Raw genomic sequence first — 22,106 nt, 5'->3', positions numbered from 1 at the left:
AATGTAAATTTGGCAAGGGAACTGGAGTTGCTCCCTGGCAGAACGAAGATGAATGTTGTAAGTGTGGCTTAAAGCTAATGTCTTTTATGGGCAGGGTGAGCATGCAGCCATTCACAGAGTGAGTGAGGACACTGCTACAGAATTCATTACAAGCTAGAGAAAGCAGCACACACTTATTGCAGGGATTGCCATTTTCTGTAAGTTTGTAAAAGTTCAAAATGGCAGGCTCACATAGCTCCTCTCTACACATTATTGCAACATAAAGTATGCCGATACAATTATTTCTTCTTCTAGGTGAGGAAATAGATATGTACAAGCAAAAAGAATGGTCGTGTGGATTTGTTTCTGACTGTTAATATCTGTCTAACTATATATGCAGATTAGGTATTGCCCTTGAAGACCTGGAGAACAGCCAGCATGCCTCTTCCCTGGTAAACTTGATGTAAACAGAGTTATGCATAAGCAGCATTTGTTATTGCAGGGTCTGAGCTTCCAAGTTGCTCAGACCAAGATTTTGCTCTACAGTTTCTTATCTCTGCTTCAGGAAGAGTGGCAGTCTCCTTGGTACCTGCTAAACAGCATGTACCTTGCAGCTCCAAAGTGATCTTTCCTCTAAGACCTTAGAGGAATTTCACCCACACACACATACCCATGACTGTGACAGTGACAGATGGCGGTATCTTTGTGTTTCCAAGCTGCCATTGAAGCCCTCACCTTTTTGTCTCTCTCTGAACCATGTTTGATCAGAGCTGCAAGATTTCCTCTTACCACAGTGGGGTGTGAGTGGTCCTACCCTCCTTTTAAGTTATCATTGTAATGCAAAGATCAATATTCGTAAAATACCAGGGTCGTCTGTGCTATGCCTTGGCAGAGAAAATGGCAGCCTTGCAACACTCTGAGCAGAGCATGCCACTTAGCTGGCAGAATCACCCTCCTGTGTATGGTTCACTTCAGGTTTTGTCATAATGGATTTGGGATATTTGTATTTTTCAGCCTGACATTTAAGTCCAGGTGGCTCAGCGCCTCTTGTACAGTCTTGTGGACTGTGTCTGAAAAACTTCTGCTCTGTCTTGTGCACATACAGGTATCTCTAAAGCCAGTCAGTCACCTGAGCCACCAAGTTTGGGCCCAAAGTGGTCCATGCAGAAGTCTTCATTTTAATCAGGCTTTAAGAAAACAAGGAAAACAAATCTATGGCATTTTGTATTAGATATGTGTGTAGAGAGAAACAAAGGCCCCTCTTTGCCTCATAGGCAGGCTCAAGCTGAATACAAAACAGCCATGGAAATAATACTTGTATGTGTGTAAGGACTGCTTATTTAATGGATGTCAGTAGATGTGAAAATATTTGGTCTAATTCTCCAAAGAGTAATTTGGAAAACTTTAAAACTTTTTGTATGGTATGATCCTTGGTATTCATTAAAGGCATGGTACGCCTCTAAAGGCATTTCTCTAAAAATTATACATGCACCATAATTGATTAGTAGCCATGGACTTGTTGCAGAAAATGAAGCATGCTGAAAGAAGAAACATTTTAAAAGAAACATGTTTCTTCTGCATCTCAGCCAGTATTCCTTCTGTATGTTCTAGACGTTGCAAAGGGTCAGGCTGAACAGTCTGGACTTAAATTCCTGTAATGCATCTCACACAGCTACTTTGCTAATGTGTATTCAATTAAAGAATGAATATTCTAAAATTAACTGTGGCCCCAGGGTTTAGTATTAACAGTATGTTCCCATCTGTGGGTACCCCATGTGGCTTCTGTGTAGGGAAGTGGGGTTTTCTAGAAGAAAACAGTGGATCCACTGTATGGCTGAGGTAGAGGAGAAGCTGGCAAGTCTCACAGCAGTGATAGTCCACACTAGAAAAACTTGCCTGGAAAAGCTAGTTACACAGGCTGTCAATATGTGACTTTGCCACCCCCCCACTGGCATATTTAAAATGATACACCTGCATCCGTATTATGACTTCAATCATTACAACAATGCGTTGTATCAGTACATTTCGGTTTTGGTTTCCATATTTAAATACACTATTAGCATATATTTACCTACGTACACGTATTTTCATCTGGTCCCCTAAAGGAAAAAAATTGTGCAGTCATGCTATACACATCAATCCTTACAATAATTCCTGAACTCGTTAGCTGATTTTAATCAAGCCCAAAAAAGCAGCAGAGATCTCAGACACAATTACTTTCCCACAGATTTCATAAAGACGGATAAGCCAAGTACAGGAAAGACTTCCTGTTATTGCCTGCACGGAGGGGCAGCCTGCAGTTCAGCCTTTATTACAATCAACCTACACAGAAGAGGAACATTATGAATGCTTTTAAATGCAGGAAACATGTCTCTTATAATCCACACCTTATTAGAGAAACTAACCATAAGACATGCAGCAAGAACAAAGTGGGCTCCTTGAGCCCAGCTGCTCATGGCAGCGTATCATACCGTATCCCTACAGAGTAGCCACCCTATCAGTCTAGCAGTATCAACACTATGGGTGCTGCCTTTCTCTAGGCTGGAATAGCTAGAACTGCAGAACTTTCCAGAACAGACAAGCTTTTAACTGCAATTATATTTGTGAAATCGAATTCACAAGGCACTTAAAAGTGCATGTGGTGAGCAGGGTTGGGGTCCAGCTGTTAGAACCAGCAACCACTTAATTTCACTTCAGCAATGAGAGATACCTGGGTTCCTTACCAACTGGAGTACGTGCTTTGCCCAGCAGGACTTGGGAGTTTTTTTTGCGTGGGTTTTTTTTTTTTGTGTGTGTGTGTGTTTTTGTTCTGTTTAGTTTTCTTCATACAGGGAAACTCATTGAAAGTCATCCATTTCATGCACAATGAGAAGTGGCCTTTGGATAGCTGGGAGGAGTCATCGCCTGGTCTAAGTTCCTGACTCAACTCTTGAGTCTTGCCCAGTGCAAATAAGGTATTTGCATGTCCACAAGCAACAAGGAAAGAACATCATTGAGGTTGCAAACTCAAGCACTCAGAATAAGGAAATGCCAAAACTGAGACCTGAGGAAACTCAATTTAGCTGCCCTCGGCTATACGGTGGCGTGTTTTTTAATGAGCTGTACAAATATTAATATACTCTATTCAGTGCTCTGGAGGGTAGAGCCTAAGGAAAGAGAAAGATAATCTGACTCCTTTTCATCCTCCTGGGTCATAGCCACTGAAAAATACACAGTGAGGAACTCACAAACCTTTCTCTTAATACAGAAGTATTTTCTTGCTATGGGCTTTCCAGTCTCAGTCTTTACCATGGTATCTAACAGCTTTGTAAGATTAATTTACCTTTTAAACCCCAATTTAAAGAAGAGCGTTTTATTATTCACAATTTTCTGGTTAGACTTTTGAAATATAGATGTACTGCATCAAAACTACAATTTATCTCTCCACTGGGGAGTTTTCTCAGGTGTAAAACATCCATAAATCCTATTATATTCAGCTGCAGCTTAACACTGATGAAAGCCAAGAAGCCAGATTTTTATTATGACTTCCCAGAAAATGGGGAACATAAAACCAACCAGCTGCAGAGGGTTTGGTCTCAAGGCCAGCTAAGTAAAAGGTGTTCAGGCACTACCACATTCAGCATCAAGGTGCCTGACTTTTGGACCCCTGGCTCTTAGAATAATGCCTAGACCATGAGTGAGATGCCTTGGAATAATACCCCAGAAATCTGTATGTGTAGTCCACAAAGCTGCTTAATGCAGCTACTAGGGGATGCTTAGGACCAGAATTAAGTACCTCATTCAGGGATTTTAAGTCTTCTCCCTCTGTCTGGAAGTGTCCCTTTTTTAAAATGCAGCCACAAGGTCAGTGTTTTAAAGTATGGCTGGAGAAATATCCTTTACCAATCTACTTCCATGTACAGTTCAGCAGTTAGACAACTGGCCTAAGGATGTCAGTGACCTGGATTCAACTCCTTCATGACCACGTGGGAGCAAGGGTGCCAGATCTTGACCTCCTGAACAGTACACACTCACCCACCCCACCAGCAGGAATCTGTCAGGGCCCTCCCTGATGCCACCACTAGGTGTTAATGGCACTGAACAGCCTCACCTGGAACCCCTATGCTCTGCCCATGGACCAGGACTCCATTTAAGCCCAGATCTGGGCCCTTAGTCACTGCCTGAACTATAGAGCAGATGAACATACTTTCAGTTTGGTCTCCTGCCTTGTTTGCTGGATGTATCCATGTTGTAGCCCTATCTCCAGCTGTGGACCTGCCTCCTGCTGCTCCTGACTGTGGATTTCCTGAACAAACTCTGCACCTGATTCACTGCTTTATCTAGTCCAGGACTGTCAATGCACTGTGCTCTGACTGCTCTAGCTGGTGAGGATAGTGCCTGTGCTGTACACACCCCTGGCTCCAGGCCTGTATTCCTTTGAGCAGCAGCAGTCTTGCTCTTGCTGTTCCTTGAAAACGTTGTAGCTTCTTGTCCTTCCCAAATGTGGTATTTTAGTCAGGACGCTTCTCTCTTGTTCTCTAGAGAATACCCTCCAGTGACTAGTCTGGGTGATCTTGCTTATATCCTCCTTATGCCCCTGCTTAATGCATAGTACAGCTTCCCTTGTTCAGTGTTTGCTTCAAGAACTTAAAAAAAAAAAATTTACACTGAGGGTAAACAGTGATGCTTTGTGGCTGTTACAGACCAGGAATGTAACAGGGCTCTGCTCTGGCCAGCTCATCCAACCTCCCCTGCCAGACCACAGCCTCAGGAGCCCTCCAGCCCCAGTGCAACCATGCACCCTGCAGAGCCAACAGAGCTGTCCCGGTAATACGTCACCCCGGGCGTTATCACCTTCCAGTGCTTTAATAGACTCGGTTCTTCCTAGTCTCTATTCAGGGAAGATGTTTTTCACTCCACAGTCTGAGCCTGGCATTTGCGTTTTCACAGACAGTGAATATCGCGTGTCAGGGCAGTCGGTGCTTGGGTGACTGCCATCCGCATTTATTTTTCTCCACAGCACCCAGGTGGTGGAGTTGGTATTCTGTTCCCCAATTCCTACGCCAAGTGGCAGTCACAGGTGCCCTTCACTCTGTGAGAGCTTCCAGCCTGCCCTGCAGGAGGGCCTCCGGCAGACACAGCCCAGCCTGCCCCCTCCATCCCTACCCCACGTTTGCCTCCCCGTGAGGGACGACGAGCAGTCAGCCCAGCCGCCGGTGGCTCTCAGGGGAAGGGAAAGGGCTGCCCTGCGCACCCCTCCCCGGGCCGCTGCCTCACCCGAGGGGCGGCCGCCACCGCCCGGCTCCGACGCCTTCCTCGGAGCCGGCCGGCCGCCCTCCCGCCCTGAGCCCCTCCTCAGCAGCGGGGGAACCGTAACGGAGCCCTCCCGCTTCGCTCCCTCCTCCCTTGGGGCAGGCGAGAGCGGGGAGAGGTCGCCCCTTCCCGCTGCCCCGGGAGGAAGTGACATGGCGGCTGGGAGGGAAGGCAAGGCGAGGGGCGCCTTTTTCTTGCCGGAGCCGCCCGGCGGGTGGAGCCTGGCGGCCCCGCCCGAGCCGGCCGCCTCCCGGCACGGGCAAACTAGTGGCAGTTGGTGGGGCTCGGCTGTCGCCCCGCCGCCCGCTCCCGCCGCCCCACACGCATGCCAAGGCCCGGCGGCGCCAGGTACGTGCTCTTCCCCTGGCGCCCAGCGAGCTCCTCAGGTGCGGGGCCGCCCTTCTCCAGCCGGCGTGGTGCCCCAACACCCCAAAAACAGACCCACCCCAGCCCCGATCCCCAAAACAACCGCTCCCCGTGCCGTAGCGGCGAGGCGAGGGGCCGGCAGCCGCCGGCGGGGTGCGCAGGGCAAGGCAGGGCGCGGCGCGGACAGAAGTTCCCTGATTTATGCGCCGCCGGGTCGGGTCTCCCCGTTCGCCGCCGCCGCCGCTGCCGCCGCCCGGCCCCGTCGGGCCGTTTCTCCCGCGGCCGCCGAGAATTTTCCTGCCGCCCCCCGGCCCCCTTTGTGTGGCGAGCGCGGCCCTCGCCGGGGTTCCCTTGGAAACGGCCCAGCTGCGCCGGCCTTGCCCCGCCGGGCCCCCTCCGCCGGCGGCGGGCGAGGGGCGCTGCCGGCCGGGCCGGGCCGGGCGGGCGGCGGCCCCTTCCACTTTCGGTGTTGCCCTCTCTCGGCGGCGGCGGGGGGGGGGGTGAGGGGGGAGCGGCTGTGGGGCGGGTAGGGCGGTTGCCGTGGAAACGGGCGGGTGCGATCGCTTTTTACTGCCTCCTCCCCGAAGGCGCTTCTCCGTAGCGAGCGGGCGCCGCCTGCCCCGGTCGCGGCGGGGTGTGGGGGGTGTCGGAGGGGACGTGCGAGCGCACGGTCGCGGGTGTCGTGGCGGCTGCTTTTTCCGTGGTACTTATACTTACAAGTCCGTGAGCTGAGGCAGCGTGAGCGGCGGCCGGGCGGAGGAGGGGGAAAGCCTGCCTCCCCGGCGGTGTGTTCGCGTGTTGCAGGAGCGCTGCCTTTCATCTGGCTCTCTCTCTTCGTAAAGATACTTAAGCCGTATTAAATAACGGCCACAAACTGATTTAAGGTGTGCCGACTGATATCGTGTGGTGTAGGGGAAGCTCCAAGGTGATTATTGTTTAACTAAGAAGTAGCCCTTGGTAGCGTTTAGTTCAACAAGTGAGTACTCACTCTTATGCCTGAAAAGACAACGAAGAAAAGAATCTGTTTGAACAGTATCACACGGAGACTTCTGGTCTTTATCTTTGATACGCATTTCGAAGGGTTGTGAGTGTTTCAAGACCATGTGCAAACACCTAAGTATGATGTACCTTATGGAGGTGCTTGTATGGGAGAGAGCAACCTTGCTGCTACATGAAAACTGAAAATGCTTTACAAGAGGTGGAAGGATGCAAGAAACTCTCTCTCTCAAAAAAAAAAAAAAGTCCCCCAAGCATTTCTTTAAAAACAGTGATGCATCCAGCCCAGGAAGTTGTACCAGGCGATTGTAGCCTCAGCTTGTGCGGGCAACCGCTTCACACCAAGAGTGAATTGCAAAAGAATTAAAAGCTGGTGGAGTAGAGAAACTATTGTGGAACAACTTCAGCTGAAATTTGCAACCTTCATTCTTTAACTTCTCATGTGAATGATAAGATTACTGTAAACATAGAGAGGTCTGTTCATAGTGTGCCAGGACTACCTCTGTATAAATACTGACTGTGTAGATCACTAGAATAGTTGATGTGCTGTAAATGTTTGCTGTGAGTTCCTGACCAGCAGCTTTCTCTAGCTGTTTATATCTGATCTAACGCTGTGTTTTTCCAAATACTGTGGATTAAAATGCATTTTGATTCATTTTAAGAATTTGTGTAAATGTTATGCATAGCTTTGCTCTTTCCTATTAATGTTTTGCATAACAATGCCTGAATTAGCTGTACCTACAAATGAAACTTTAACTGGATTTTATGGAAGACAGAGGGCTGGGATTCATAATGGAAGAACGTATCGGGAAGCCTGCAATGAACAGAGAAAGTATTGTAAGCTGCTGATGGATAAAGGTTGCTCTTAAGCAAAGTTTGGTTGTGGGGTTGGCAACAACTTAAATAACAGATTTGAGTAAGTGCTTCACAAGAAGTCATAACTATTATATTTTAGGAGTGGAGAAACTGCATGGAGGGGTCAGCGCCTGCCTAGAGTCGCAGAACAGAGAGCGCTGTGCCCAGAACACGGTAGTTAACTGTGTTTCTTGAACCCAGTAGGCATCGGTTTGGTAGGGGGGCTGTTTTATCAGTAAGTCTTGCTCTGTCCAGCCAAAATCCAGAGTCACTGAAGCAGTGTTCATCTTCTCTCTGGAGCGAGGCGTGCTTTCCTGGAATAATGCTTGTACATTGTTTATGGTTTAATGTGCTTGTTGTACCATAACGGAGAGGAACTTCTCTGGAGGAGAAGGGTTCTCTTGCAGGTGATGGATGAGGATCTTATGACTGTGCTGTGCCCTGCTGAAAAGAGGTGGTTTATTGTTTTCTGTTGTATATCCTGATTTTATTGCTGGAAGGTGAAGACCGCAAGTAATGCCCCTTGAAGTCTCTTCAACACAGAAGACGCTGCCACAGCTGTGCTGAGTTTAGCAAGTTATTATTTTCATGTTGCAGACGTGCAGTTGTGGCCCTTAGAACTTGTATTAGTAATTTGGTCTTAAATTTTAGAGTTGAACGTCCACTGCGTGGTGTAGAAGAATACTTCCCTAACTAATTGCATCACTACTAGTGCTGTTGGTATGTCCCAATAAGGGAGCAGGTGAACAAGAGGGTAACAACGCACTGTAGTAGTGCACTACACTTTAGTGCTTTAGTCAGCAAAAGCTTTTACAACTCTGGGCCTCCCTTATTAAAGAAAAAGTTACATGAGTCAAGGCAAATGTCTCCTCAGGTGTGTTTGATTTAGCTGCACTGAATGCAGTGGGCTTTTTTGTAAGGAAAATAGAAATGTGACTGAGAGCAGTACTCTGTATGCTTTGTTGCATTTCAGGACTGGTACGCGGCAGCTGAGTATGTGTTTTTTCCCCACGTGCTTTTGTCTACAGGGTGGCTTTCCCCAGTGATTCAGTTTCAGGCATTCGGGAAAGCATGCCCACCAATCTGTTGCTTGGTGGTCTTAAGCTCGTTCACATCTGGCTGTGTTGCAAGTACCCTGATCACCTCTGACTAATGCTCGTGTGCTTCTCAGAAACTGCTGACTCACTTCGTTTTTGTGCTTTTCTCTTGTCCTCCTCCAGTGCCTCAGACTGGAGATGTGGTAGGGTCAAGGTAAGGTCAGGGAAAGAGGAAATGGGAATGAATAACTGTGTGTTGTGGCAAGGGTGAAGATGCTGTAAAGACCCCTCTTTGATAATGGGAGAAGATGATGATGGCTGTAATAGATTTCCTGAAAACGAAATATGAAAAGGAAATTAAAAGGTACATACACAAACCATGTATTAGGAACTGGACCGAGCAGTCTAATAACTGTAGTGAGCCCAGAGTTGGGAGAGGCTGGTCCTGCTAGTGGTCTGCTCTTCATTTTGAACTTAAAGATTTTTTTACTTATATACCTCTGTTTTTATCTCCAGCTGTTCTGTCTGTCCTGTTATATTCTGCCACAAAAAGCTTAACACTAAAGTAATTTTCTGCTGCTTGCAGAAGGGCTGACCTAGCTTGGGGTTTCTGCTGTAGCATAAACAACAGGAACAGGGAAAGACAATTAACCAGTTCTAGCCAGGAAAGAAGTCCAAGGTAAAGGTCACTGAGAGAGGGTTTACTTGCCAGAAGGTTAGGAGCTGCAGGCAGAGATAAGCACAGTGATTTCATGTGTATGTGTGACTCTTTATTAATGTCTGAAAAATTTCTGACGTGCACCAGATTTGCTTTTAATCTGATCAACAAAGTTAAATTTCAGTTACATTTTTCCAGCAGGATCCAGGTGAACAAAAAGGTTTGCATGTACAGATTAGGCAAGTTTTTTCACCTGACAGGAAAAGGGGAAGACCTGACATAAAACCTGCTGTTTAAGACAGGGAAAGAACATATTTGGGGAAAATCTATGTGTAGAAATGGCATGTGATTTTTAATTAATTTCAAGTGACAACCACTGTGTGAAAGCTAAACTGTGTCCTGCTTCTCCCTCTGTCCGTGTTATCCCTGTCTTCTTGCATCATAGACTGCCTCCTCTTACCGGTTTTTTCAGCACTTTGGAAACTACCATTGCTACAGATGCTGCTTTGCACTTCTGGAAGGTCTGGAAGCATTCTGTCTGCAGCAGTCTATACCTGCACTTGAATCGTTTATGAGGTTTCCCCCCTTCAAGTCACAGGTGGTTTGTTGAGGGTTAACAAGGCTTTAGTTTATTTTATGGTTCTGAGGATATGTTTAGACAGTGATGAAACTTGCATAGACATTCACATATTCCTCCCCACCTCCTTTGATCTGGTATTAGTGAAAAATACCATAAAACAATGCAGTAACGTCAGTGTTGCCAGATTAGCAGATGGTAGGCAGAAGCATTACGACTCTCTTCCCACAACCAACAAATGTAAACGCAGTATCTAGAGGATCAAAGTAATTGAAAGAAACTGCCCATTCCTGTTGCCCAGTGGTGGTAGAGGTGCAATAGGGTTATAATTAAGCAGAAAGATAACTGGGAAAGTGCTATTCCCAAGTTTATTGAGCCATCAGTGTGTCACTGTCTGGTCTTTACACGCCTATGCCTGTACCTGTGGGAGTGTGCATAAATACTGCATTTCACCCGAGACAGAGAAAAGCTTCATTCTGAATTTAAGCCGTGTAAAACTGTCTCAAACTTATTTGAAGTTAGCAGGGCAAATGCTCAAAGCTGGGCTTTTAAAAGGATTTAGGCACCTGAACCTTTGCAGAGATGATGTAGAAAATCCAGGTAGGTGTTGATGTACCTGATGCTTAATTTAGTGCAAAATTTGTGGAAATGTTACTGGATTCTTGCCAACATGTTTAGGAACTGTTACATCTGCACACTTGCCATCCAGTAATGTAAATGCTGTTGGATCAAGCACTATCTCTGAACAATTTTGTTGGAAGTTGAAGGTGGTTTTGACTAGCCCTGGCTTTAGGTGCTAAGAATACAAGTTCATTGATCAGTTAGATCACATTTGGCTGTTTTTGAGGGATAATGTTTTCCAAACAAGGACTATTGAAGCTTGTTGAGAGATTTCTTCTGGCTTCAACAGGATTTGAATCAGGTCCAAAATGAAACCTCCCTTTATTATTGGACTTGATAAATCTGGTGCCTGTGATAAAGGCTTTTATTCTCTGAAGTTCTCAAATTAAATCAGGCTGTTAGGGAATGATGATCAGGGAGAGTGAGGAGGCTGAAAGTATTCTGAGTTCATGGTGTAGCAAAGCAGCTCTGAATACTTGTGTCTTAGATGCAGAGGTAAGTGAAAACTGATGTGGAATAGGACCGCTGAAATGTGAGCAAAGCAGTCACCATATTTATTTGGATTTTTACCTGGCATCTGGATGTCTGTTTTGTGTGGGTGCAGCTGAGCTTTTCACTGAAGCTGGCGTCTTATTTCTTGGAACCATGCCAACTGCATCTCAGCTGTAAGACATATGTTTTTCTAAGTATTGGGTGTTACCTTTTTAAGGCAGGAGCTGGTTTTCTTAGAAGAATAAATCTGGAAGCTTCCCTGCCACATTCATTCTTCAGTTAAACTTTTTACAGAAAGAGCCATTAGAAAACACTTAATGAAGAAATATTAATATCCTGTGTATCCCTGTCTTGCTGTGGCTACATCTTGTGTATGTGTTGTCGTTTCCAGTTTTGGGATGTGATTTTCATAAAGGAGAAATTCAACTACTTCATACTCTACAGGGTCATATGATAGAATACAGCCCAATTAAATGAATACTTGGAAGTTAAAAACAATCTTGCAAATCTTTTCCTGTTTAACATTTTCTTAGTATTCAGAGAGCATACTAATGAATGTTATTTCATATTAATTAAAAATATGCAAATGGCTTAGCTGAAGGAGGCAGTCTACTGTCATAGAAGATCAAAAAAGCTAACAGCTCGCTTGGAGCTGTAATCAGGTGGATGGCACTTTTCATTTCCAGTGCTGTTAACAACATCTTGTGATTTGCACTGGAAGCTTTTGGATCCCCTCACAGCCGAGGTCAGCGCTGTTCCCTCGTATCCCTGTGATTAGGAAGCACGGAGGATGTGGTCTGTCCCATGTACCCGCTGTGTCTGTGGTAGCGTTGTCAGCAGGGCTCAGATCCACCAAGTGAGAGAACGGAGTTTTTTCCAGCAGGCCATACAGCTGCTCAGAAAGAGACACTATGTTAAAAGTATTTATACGGGTTTTTTTGGGACAGTAGAAAATTTGTTACCAGCCCACATCTGGTGGCGGAAGTCCTACCTGTAAACCAGTGGTACTGCCACCATGGTGTTTTTCTCAGCTCAGTGATTTATGCCCCATCTCTGCCACTTTCCAGATCTTTTCTTGAGATTTTTGCTGCCACAAATCCTATTTTGTTCATTAGTTGCATTTTCTGGCTTTCTTGAATAAACAAAACAACAAAGCCACACAAGTTAGGAATTAGACTTCTAGGAAAAGGCTTAAAGAGGCTGCCCAAAATTACTACAATGTAAATCACAATTCCAGAAAATATAAAGAGGTCATTTTATGGGACTGTACTGAGGAAACAAAATTATCATTTTCCCAGTGCTGGTGATTTTGATCTTCTGATTGTTGTCCTTGAAGCATCTAGCGCAATGCCTTTAATTTCTTCCTGGGTAGGAATAGTGAAAGAGATGGACGTTTGTGTGCACTTGTGCACAATACTGTCGGCTTGGTACTGAAGTTGTAACTTCCGGTTTATGGTACAGAGCCATCCAAGTTGCTGAATCCTTGGTTTCATTTCCTGAGGAATGGAGAAAGGAAGGGAAAGTAGAGTTCATTAGATCAGTACATACCTCCTGGTTTGAACAGTCTCCTGCATTTATACCTGTTGCATCATCTGCTGTCACTGAAGGTCCTTGTGGGATGTGTCTGTTCCCCAACAGCAGCCTGTCAGAAGCTGTTGCAAGGGAAATGTGACCATGGGCAAGAAGGTAAACAAAGGAGGATGAAAAGTACTGTTTTATGTTGAAAGATGGAGCCTGGGGAATTGACAGGTCATGGTTCTGGAGTTGGTTCTGCCATGGATTTGCTGTGTGAATGTTACAAGCTCTCTAACAGCGTCGTTCCGAGTTCCTGGTGTGTAAGATGGACAGCAAGACAGATCTTGTCAGGCTTACTTCACTAGTGTCTTCTAAATGCTGGAGCTTTTCATATGAAAGGGGATGGATAAATCCAGGAAAGAATTGACAAAAATCCACACTGTTTTCTAATCATCATCTTGCATATATAAGTGGACTTGCTCATGTTACTAAGTGCTGAGTGGACGTGAAACTTCTGGAAACAAGTGCTATGTGTGCTTGTGGTGTGGAAAGCTGTCTGTTGCAGAACTGGAGTTAGGAGGTGATGCTTTGGTAGTCTAACTTTGTAAGTAACTCATTGTGGGTGAGAATAGGAGTATGAAATATTTAAAACTTTAAACATGTGATCCATGTTTCCTTGTTGCTTCACGCCTAAAGCTGGTTTGGATGTGGGGGAAGTATTTTGTCTGTTGAGAGTCTAAGCAGTTCCTGTACCTCGTGCTGACCCTCTGCATTGCTGTGAATGTAATTTACAGTTCTTTAAAACAAGGTGACAGTGATAGGTGTTTGGCAAGCATAAACCATGAGTCTGCATAGGAGAGACCTCCTTTCCAAAGCTTATCTCTCACCAAAGGAATGTTTGGGCTCCCAGTGCAATCAAAAAACCAACCAACCAACCAAACCCAACCCCCAACCAACCAACCAACCAAAAAACCCCCAAACCAACCATGGTTTTATACAAGCTCCTGAATGATCTTTTGTCTGCCTCCTTCCCTCACCCTATTTCTTTGGGCTCTTCTAAAAGAAATGTTTTTGTAATAGCCACTGGAGAACTCAGTAGGTACTCCTGTGTTGGATTTGTTCCTGAAATGCCTAGTGCAGAGGTGATCAACCATAGTGCTGTGTGCCCTTGATGTTGGATAAATATCATAATGCAGGTGGCAACATCCTGCTGTACTGCCCCTGCTACCTCTGTAGTTTTTAATGTGTTAATTTTCTGTGCACAGGCGTGGTGGTGTGGATCTCGCCATTGAGAGATTTCTCCCAGGCTGTGCACTGAGGACCAATGGCTTAACTAGACAGACTCTGGTCTCTGTACCTCAAGAGTACAGTTGCCTCAAATGACTGTTCTGTACACAAATTCATGTGTCATAAACACAAAAACATCCTTACTTATGTACATACATACATATATTTATATTTGAGAAGGTTTAGTTTGTTGCAGACATTCAGATCCTGTTATTTGATAAGCCACCTGTATTTTTGCACCAAGCCAGATCATCCACTGAGGTGGGTTTGTAAAAACACATTTTGGGGGGGTTGTTTTTTATAGAGGAGGGTGCCAGATGACAGTAATATGTGCCCTGGTTACCTTTGGCTAAGCACTTAATGTTGCCTATGAGACCAAATATTAAATCGGCAATGAGCACATGATATAGTTACTTGCCCTAGACTGTTGTTGTTCACCTGGTTATTTTTGAGGAACTATACAGGTCGCTTATGTTTCTGTGACAGCGTAGCCCACATCCTGCTTAGATTCTTAGTATACTTTCTTGTAAATTGTTGATTGCTGTTTAGTCCCACTGTCTTGCACATTCCCTAAATTTGATTTGTTTGTTATGTTGTCCTTGTTGGCAGCACAAGTAACTTGTTAGATTGATGGACCCAGATAAAGCAAAAGAGGAAACAGAGGGACTCTGTTGTCCCCAGAACTGAACTCTAGGGGTGAAGTCTGAGAGGCTCCTCCAGGTCTTACATACCTTAATGCAGCTCTTTCTTTTATTTTTCCCAAGCAAATTGCAGATAATTGTGCTTTGGAGAAATAAATACATACCTATATACATGTATATATGAATGTATTAAAATACAGGAACTTGGGTGGGAAACAGTTGAAGAGCTATACTTGGCATGCTGGATAGAACCAACTTGCCTTCCGCTGCTGTTTTTGTGAACTTGATGTTCTGTACCCGAGAGAACTTCTCCTCAATGTATTTTTTGAAGATCTCTGCAGGAGTTTGGAATAGAAATGCTTAACTTCAAGGGGTTTGCCCTCTTCAGATAAATGCCTCCTTCAGCATCAGGCCCTGTAGTCCCTAAACACTGCACTTACAGAAGTCCTGTATTACCTTGTGTTTAAGCCCAGCTTGCTATGGCTTCCTTGTTCAGCATCCTCCTCCCTGAGTATTTCATGCTCCTAGAAGAAGGAGCAAGACTGAACTGCTTCTCACCAGAACTTGGGCAGTAGCTCCCCATCTTTCCCTCTCCTTCCCAGACTATGCATGCCTCTCCCAGGCTGGTGTCATCCCCTTTGCCTTGCTGTATAAACACTTTTGGCATGGTAAGAGGACAAGGATTGAGGCTGTCAGGGCTAACAGAAGCTATGCTGTGCTGTGCATTTTACCAGCAGAGAGTATGCATATACAGCTAGAGAACTTGCATCCTGGCAGGCATGCAGATTGTGTAGCTGTCTTGCTTTACACTAGATCACAGCAGGAAGACAATAAAAAAGGGGAGGGGGAAAGCATTTAAAAAACTCCTGGGTTATTTTCATTTCTTCAGTTTATACTCTGTTATGCTATTATCTCTGAGTTCAATAGAAAATAAATAAAAGTTCAGGTCTATAGCAAATCTATGAACTGGAAATCCTAAAACTTGCTCGTAGGTGGTATTCAATCTTCAGTCTTTGAAACAGCCAGCTGACTGGTCTTTCTTTTGTAGCAGCGTGCATTACAAAATACGAAGTTCAGGAATGCATGAACTTAAAAACATTCTTAGGTTCCCTTAACTTTAGGGAGCCTTAAGATATGCTCAAATTCTTCCCTGATTTGGGACTTTTCTGATGAGATATGGTGGGTTGACCTTGTCTGGCTGCACATCAGACTGCTCCCTCACTCCACTGCCTCAGCAGGACAGGGGAAGAAAAGAAGAAAAGCTCATAGGTTGAGATAAGGACAGGCAGATCATTCAGCAGTTACCATTGTGGGCAAAACAGACTCCACTTGGGGAAGACTAATTTAATTTATTGCCAACTGATAAGAGTATGTCAGCGAAAAACAGAGACAAAACTAAAACTACCTTCCCCCCAAGCCCCTTCTTCCCGGAAGGGAAGGCTTCTTGAGCATTCAAGGCTCAGCTTGACTCCTCGCTCTTCTACCTGCTCCCCCACCCCGACCCGAGCAGTGCAGGGGAATGGGAATAGGGGTTGCAGTCAGTTCATAACAGTTCTTTTCTGCAGCCCCTTCTTCCTCATGCTGTTCCCCTGCTCCTGCTAGGTTCCTTCCCACAGGGTACAGTCCTTCAGGAACAGACTGCTCCAGTTTGGGTCCCCCACAGGCTCCAGCTCCTGCCAGAAAACCTGCTCCTGAGTGGGCTTCCCTCCATGGGCTGCAGTGGGACAACCTGCTTCACCATGGTCTTCACCACAGGCTGCAGGGGAATCTCTGCTCCTGTGCCTGGAGTGCCTCCTCCCTCTCTTTCTTCACTGGCATGGGTGTCTGCAGAGTTGTTTCTCTCATGTTTTTCTCACTCCTCACTCACAGCTGCTGTGCAGCATTTTTTACCCTTTCTTAAATGTGTTATCACAGGGGTGCCACCAGCATGGCTGATGGGTTCAGCTTTGGCCTGTGGTGAGTCCCTTCTGGAGCTGGCTGGAACTGGCTCTGTCTGATATTGGGGGCAGCTCGTGGTATCTTCTCACAGAAGCCACCCTGCAGCTCCCCTCCCCCACAAAGCCTTGCCACGTAAATCCAACACAGGAGATAATGCTCTAGTAGTTGCCTTTGGGGGAGGTGGGAAGTGATACAAACCCTAATTAGGCGTGAGGCAAATAGATGGATAATTCTTCCTCCAGACTTGGGTTTTTTTCTTGTAGCATGTACAGGTATAGTCTCTCTGAAGGCAAATACATACACGGACACAGTCTCACTTTTGCTGACTTTTGATGCTCACTGATAGAAAGAGAGGAGCATAAGGGCTTCCTGTGTCTTGCCTTGCAGATATATTCTATATACAGAAGCATTGTTAAAGTGGACTCTGATATGAAATACAGTGCTGCTTGCTTCTATCTGTGCTGTTCTGATAGCAACTGAAATTCACTTAGAGGTATTACTGAAACTGCTGTAATTTGACCTGAGCTTATTTTCATAGTCCTGACCTTGGTAACTCATCCATCCAAGAACTTGGTTTAGATGAGAAAATGCAAGATGCATCATCATCATCATATGCTTGGTGGTTCTTAACTTGCAGCAAAGCATTTAAGGACTTTATCAAAGAGTAGACGTAAGTGAAAACCTTCGCATAGGCTTGAAACGTGCAGTTCTGCAAGTAACAGGGTATAGCGCTGTCTTGCATCTATTTGTAAGTATGGACAGTATTAGCTTAGTCCAGATGCTGTCAGATAGGTGCCATGTTGCTTTCCACGCTCCAAGGACTGTATTTACTACATAAATGTTGGAGAAGGTGGGTGAGTTCTTTGTTTCATTCTTGTGCTTTCTGTAAAAGTGCAAGCAGTTGTATTCTTTACGAGATCACTAGTTGTAGCCTCCAAACTTTTACAGACTTTGAAGTACAAAACAGCATCGTTAACTGGCCCAGCCTCTGCCAGAAGAAAGGTGTTCACCTTGCATATCACTGGTGTAACATTGTCTTTTCATCTATGTCCTCTTGGTCAGTTATTCTAAGCAGAAATGCTGAGAGTAGTTGAAGTAGAAATCACAGTGAATCTTGCTGAAGAATGAAACCGGGGGTGGGGGTGGGGGGCAAGGGCGAGGAAAGATGGAGAGCTAATAGTCACGGAGTTCACTTTTAAACCTGATCCTGTGATCTCTTAGTCACATGAATAGACCGACCTTTGAGGTTTGAGTCTTTTATTTTCTATCCAGAGGAAAACTGTTACTAAGGAATGTCCCTTTTTGATCTTTTTGATGCTCTGGTTGGCCATTTTCTCGTTTTAAGGGGTATTTGACAGAAGAGAGTTTCTTGGCAGCTCTCCAATCTTAATAGCTTCTGAGAAAATGCATTGATTGGCCCTTTTGTTTTCAAAAGATTGCTGTAATTTTCAGTCGTTGTCTGTAAGGAAATCAGTTTAATTTATTAAACTAGCATCATGGATTAAGAATTAAAGACCTGATTCTTTATAACTTAAACTGATGTTACATTAATGTTACCCATGAGGAACTTTAGTAAGACAAAGAGCAAGTGGAAGAAGATTCTATGAACTCTTAAAAAGCAAGATTCTAGACCTCCTTCATAAGCTCAAAATTGATTCTTGAAAAAAAATTCTACTCTTTTGTTGCTTGTACTAAGAGTAAACTGCACTTCTTGGAGTTTGGGTAATGAAAACAGTGCAAAAGTATCATATTAAAAAAAATCTTCAAAGAATGAGTTTATGCGTGAGAAACAAAACACGTAGCTAGCACTCTATATACTTGGGTTGCAAATTTTGTAGGGAAAACAGCTTGCATTTAATCGGAAAAGGAAATTAATCTCTCTAGTCTCCCTACTTTTCAGAAAAGCAAAATTTAAACAGTGGCTCTAATTTCTTGTTCCTTTTACAAGCAAGTTAGGTTAGATGCATTCAGTGGTACTGCTTAAGTAGATTTAGTTTGCCTTTAAAACATGTCTTAGAAGCTTTACATATTTGAAATTTGGTGACTGAGGTATGAAAGCAAGGAATAAATTACTTTCAAACAGTCCATTCTGGCTTCATAAAATTGTAAGACAGTAATTATCTATTATCAGGGTCATCTCATCTTTGTTTGTTTTAATGCTGTGAAGTTTTGTTTTAAAGACCCAGTATGAAGTAAATGATTCACATAAACACTACATTTTAAGGCAGTTTGGCTACTATTACAATGAAAAAAACAAATTGGTGAACTAACGGTCTGGTGAGTTCTTCCTTGTCACAAAGTCTGTTGATCAACTGCTTAGTACAGTAGATTTCTGTTGATTATATGAAACAGTGAATTTTGCAGGTCTCCACTGTAAGTAGACAGTGCTTTAATCTTATTTCATGTATGGATTTTTTTTTTTTTGATCCAGTCCCTTACTGATATCTGGGAGTTACATTAGATTAGAGTAGTTTTGTGAGATATAGTTAAACAGGCCAGCTAGCAGAAAAAACTTTTGATCACTTTTAGCCGAGGACATTGGCATAAACCCAGTCATCAGGCTTTTAGGCACTGCAGTGTCTTTTAAACCATCCACCTGTAAGTAAGTGGTTGCTTCCTTTGTGACTTTTGAAGAAGTGATCTAATCCTGCTACTTGGTGAAGTACAGTAGTCTGAATTAGGGAAGTGAAATCTTGTATCTTTCACTGTAAACTTACTCAAAACTTGGGGTTGCCTTTTTGTTTGTTTGTTTGTTTATTTAAGCGTTTGGCTCTGTCTCCAGAGTGTGCGATGGAGGGGCTGGGGCATGAATCACTGCAATGGTTCCTACTAGACAACATTTCTCATTCTCCTTAGCCTTCAACAAAAACAAAGCCTTTGGTCAAAGCCCATGCTAATAAATTGTCTGCCACCCTCAGAAAGCTATCTTTAATAGAATGGTTTGTTAAAGCTGGAAAAGCTTTTTGCAAGGATCATGACAGTAGTTACAACAATGAACAGAGGCCTGTTCTGCCATTCTGAGCTACAGATGGTGTCTGCTTTGGTACTGAATAGTACAGCAAGATAAAGGGAACAAAGTCTGTAATACACAAAGGGCACATTTTGTCCGCTAATAATAGGCTTGGGACTGCCATAAATTCTTTATATAAATGATACAACAATACAGGTTCTCTTTCTTAAATTTTTCTTCATCTTCCTTGCGGTTGAAAACCTGGCTAAATATCTTCCTATTGCTTTGCAGCAATTCTTGTGTGTGCTCTTTGCTGTGGTAAGCATAGTCAGCAAGGGCAGTAAAACAAATGTTTCAGGACACTGATGTAGACTCAGTGCCTCACATAATGGGGTCTCATATAAACTAAAAGGGTAGGCATAAAGATTTTTTTTTCATCAGTTAATTCCCTGGGATGCTGATAGCTGCCATTTTGTTATTGCCTATGACTGGCACATTCAGAAATACTGTCTCAGTCAGGCCTTCCTCCCTGGGCAAACCCTCCTGCGCCTCAGAGGGAGAAACAGTGTAGGAATGGAACAAGGTGGCAGCACCTCCTGCTTAACTGTATTCAAAATACTTGGGTGTTGTTTACTGAGAGATATGTCTTCATATTTTTTCTCCTAACAGATGAGACTAGCATTGGTGGTAGTGATGGTGGGGGGAGGTCAGTGTGGTATTTGGTAGGCTATAGAATACTTGGCAGAGGACGCTTCCTCTGAATGCTTAGCTGCTAAGGTTGGACTGCTCCTTTCCAAAGTGATACAAACAATTCCTAAGTAACCTAAGACTTTTTTTTTTTTCTGGAAACACTGCTGAGTCATGGGTTAGAACTATTGTTGATGTTTCCTTTTTAGGCTTGTGGAGTATAACTGACAGAATTACAGTCCAAAGGAGTAATTGAACATATTGTGTGTATTGTGCTTAGCCAAACTTTTATTCTTCTGCCAAAATCAACTGATATTTGAATGTGAGAAGGGAACAAGCCAATAAAGCTAGATTGAGGGCCTGCTGCTACTTCTTGGTTGGGGAGCGTGGCTGGCATAGCCTGTAGAGGAAGGCACAACTTCTAACATAAAGGTCTAAAGCTTGCATTTGCTTTGCAGCTGCTCTTGAAGATAGCAGAGGCCACAGTACATGTCTTATGAAGGTCAGACCATTTAAATCAAAATACAAGTGGATTATTTGGCTCATATTTTATCAGTAAAGACCTGATAGAGGAGTATTTTAGTCTATGGAATGCGGTCATGTGTTCATACAGTTTTGCTGTAGTAGGGCTGAAATATGAAAATTTGTTTCCAAAGCCAAATGTAAATTGATTCAGAAATATGGTATTCTCTTTCCATGCTCCCTTATGCAAATATTGTCATCTGGCCTTTTTCTACTATAGAATTAACTTTCATTTTAGTGTATTTAAGTGTAAAATGGAAAGTCTGTATTAACAGTTTACAGAAATAAATGCACTCTGTAACCACTGATACTGTTTGATTTTGCAGGTTGTCTTCTGAATTTTGGGTCTGAAAGTACCCTCATGCTTTCTCAGCAAATCATGGACGTCATTGGCTTCCTGAAGTCTCAATTCATTTGCCACCTTCTGATCTGCTACATATTTATAGTGTCAGGACTGATCATTAACTTCATTCAACTCTTTACACTTATACTTTGGCCAATCAACAAGCAACTGTTCAGGAGGATCAACTGCAGGCTGGCTTACTGCATTTCGAGCCGTAAGATTTCATTTTGTTTTTTAAAGTATTTTTATATTTCATCTTGAGGGGATTGGTAGAAAAGATCTGTAACAGATTTCAAAGTAACCTATATAAAGGTCATTACTACTTCCTACAGCACTTGTGTTTGTGTGAAGAGGTGTATGCTTTTTTGAAATGTCCTGTTCTGCTGAAATGTTTTGCTCTTTTACGTTGGGATACTTGTTTGACTCAGGATGTTGAAGAAAGAACACCTCTGGTTTGGCTATCCATCATGTTCCATTAAGTCAAATGAGAAATATTGACCAAATAATAGCTGAACTTGCTGAGATGCATTATCTGTAGGCTTACAGTGTTAACAAGTCACTTCCGATAATGCTTTCAATCTTTTTATCATGCGTGATTTTGGCTATGATCGTGGTTTAGGTTTTTCATGCAAATACTGTTCAGGACTGGGAAACAACATGAAAAAAGGAAAAAGATCTTTGATTCCATGTGCTTCTTTCTTAAGCCAGCTGTAAACTGTTGTTTCTTTGAATAGGCATTTCAGACCTTAAGCTGCATCTGCATGTATTCAGTATACGCATATAGTTATAGAGTACAGCAGGTAGCCTGTAAGCACTGAAAGAAGCAGGGGTTGCAATTATTTTAATTTTCTGGGGGAGATGGGAGCATAAGCGCAGGATATCACTTGTAGAAAGACCAGACCTTTAACTGCCGGGAGACATGACAATTCACTGACACTTGACTAAACAGGTAATTCTAGTGGAATGAATGAGACCGGTATCAATTAATAATTTCTTTGTTAGTAGGAGGTTGGTAGAATCTCTACCCATCAACAGTGGATTATCAGAGCATGTGTAGTTTTCTTTATGTTATCTGTCTGCTTATATGTTTGTTTTTGAAGAGCTGTGGCTGTAGTTTCAGCATGGATTTATTGGAGTACAGCTTCTGAATTCTACACAATTGCTCTCAACTTAGAGCAGAGAGCATTCTCCACAGAAGCTGTTAAAAAATATGGTAATGTGCCTGTGTTCAGTAGCTGGGAATGTGCAGTTAAATGTGTCCCCCTTCCAGAGAGATTTCCCTGGGCCTTTCTGAAACTCAAAAGTACTTTCTAAAGATGAACCTGTTTCAAAGTGCATGCCTTTTGAGAC

At 43.7% G+C, this 22,106-nt stretch overlaps 1 protein-coding gene across 2 annotated transcripts in view; it reads left to right on the top strand.

The window, feature by feature from the left end:
* Window positions 1-5,408: 5,408 nt before the first annotated feature.
* Window positions 5,409-22,106, top strand: part of AGPAT4 (1-acylglycerol-3-phosphate O-acyltransferase 4) — a 91,112-nt gene continuing 74,414 nt past the window's right edge. The window contains exons 1-2 of one of the 2 annotated variants that reach the window (XM_075088050.1): window positions 5,415-5,619; window positions 20,740-20,970. In XM_075088050.1, coding sequence (XP_074944151.1) covers window positions 5,424-5,619; window positions 20,740-20,970 — 427 coding nt within the window. In that variant the 5' untranslated portion in view covers window positions 5,415-5,423. Of the gene's footprint in view, window positions 5,620-20,739; window positions 20,971-22,106 lie in introns of both variants that reach the window. The other variant, XM_075088051.1, reaches the window with a different exon arrangement.

The sequence above is a fragment of the Phalacrocorax aristotelis genome, chromosome 3, assembly GCF_949628215.1.
Source record: "Phalacrocorax aristotelis chromosome 3, bGulAri2.1, whole genome shotgun sequence".
Taxonomy (NCBI): Eukaryota; Metazoa; Chordata; class Aves; order Suliformes; family Phalacrocoracidae; genus Phalacrocorax; species Phalacrocorax aristotelis.
The sequence above is the reverse complement of the archived record's forward strand: the minus strand, read 5'-3'. Positions and strand labels throughout refer to the sequence as shown.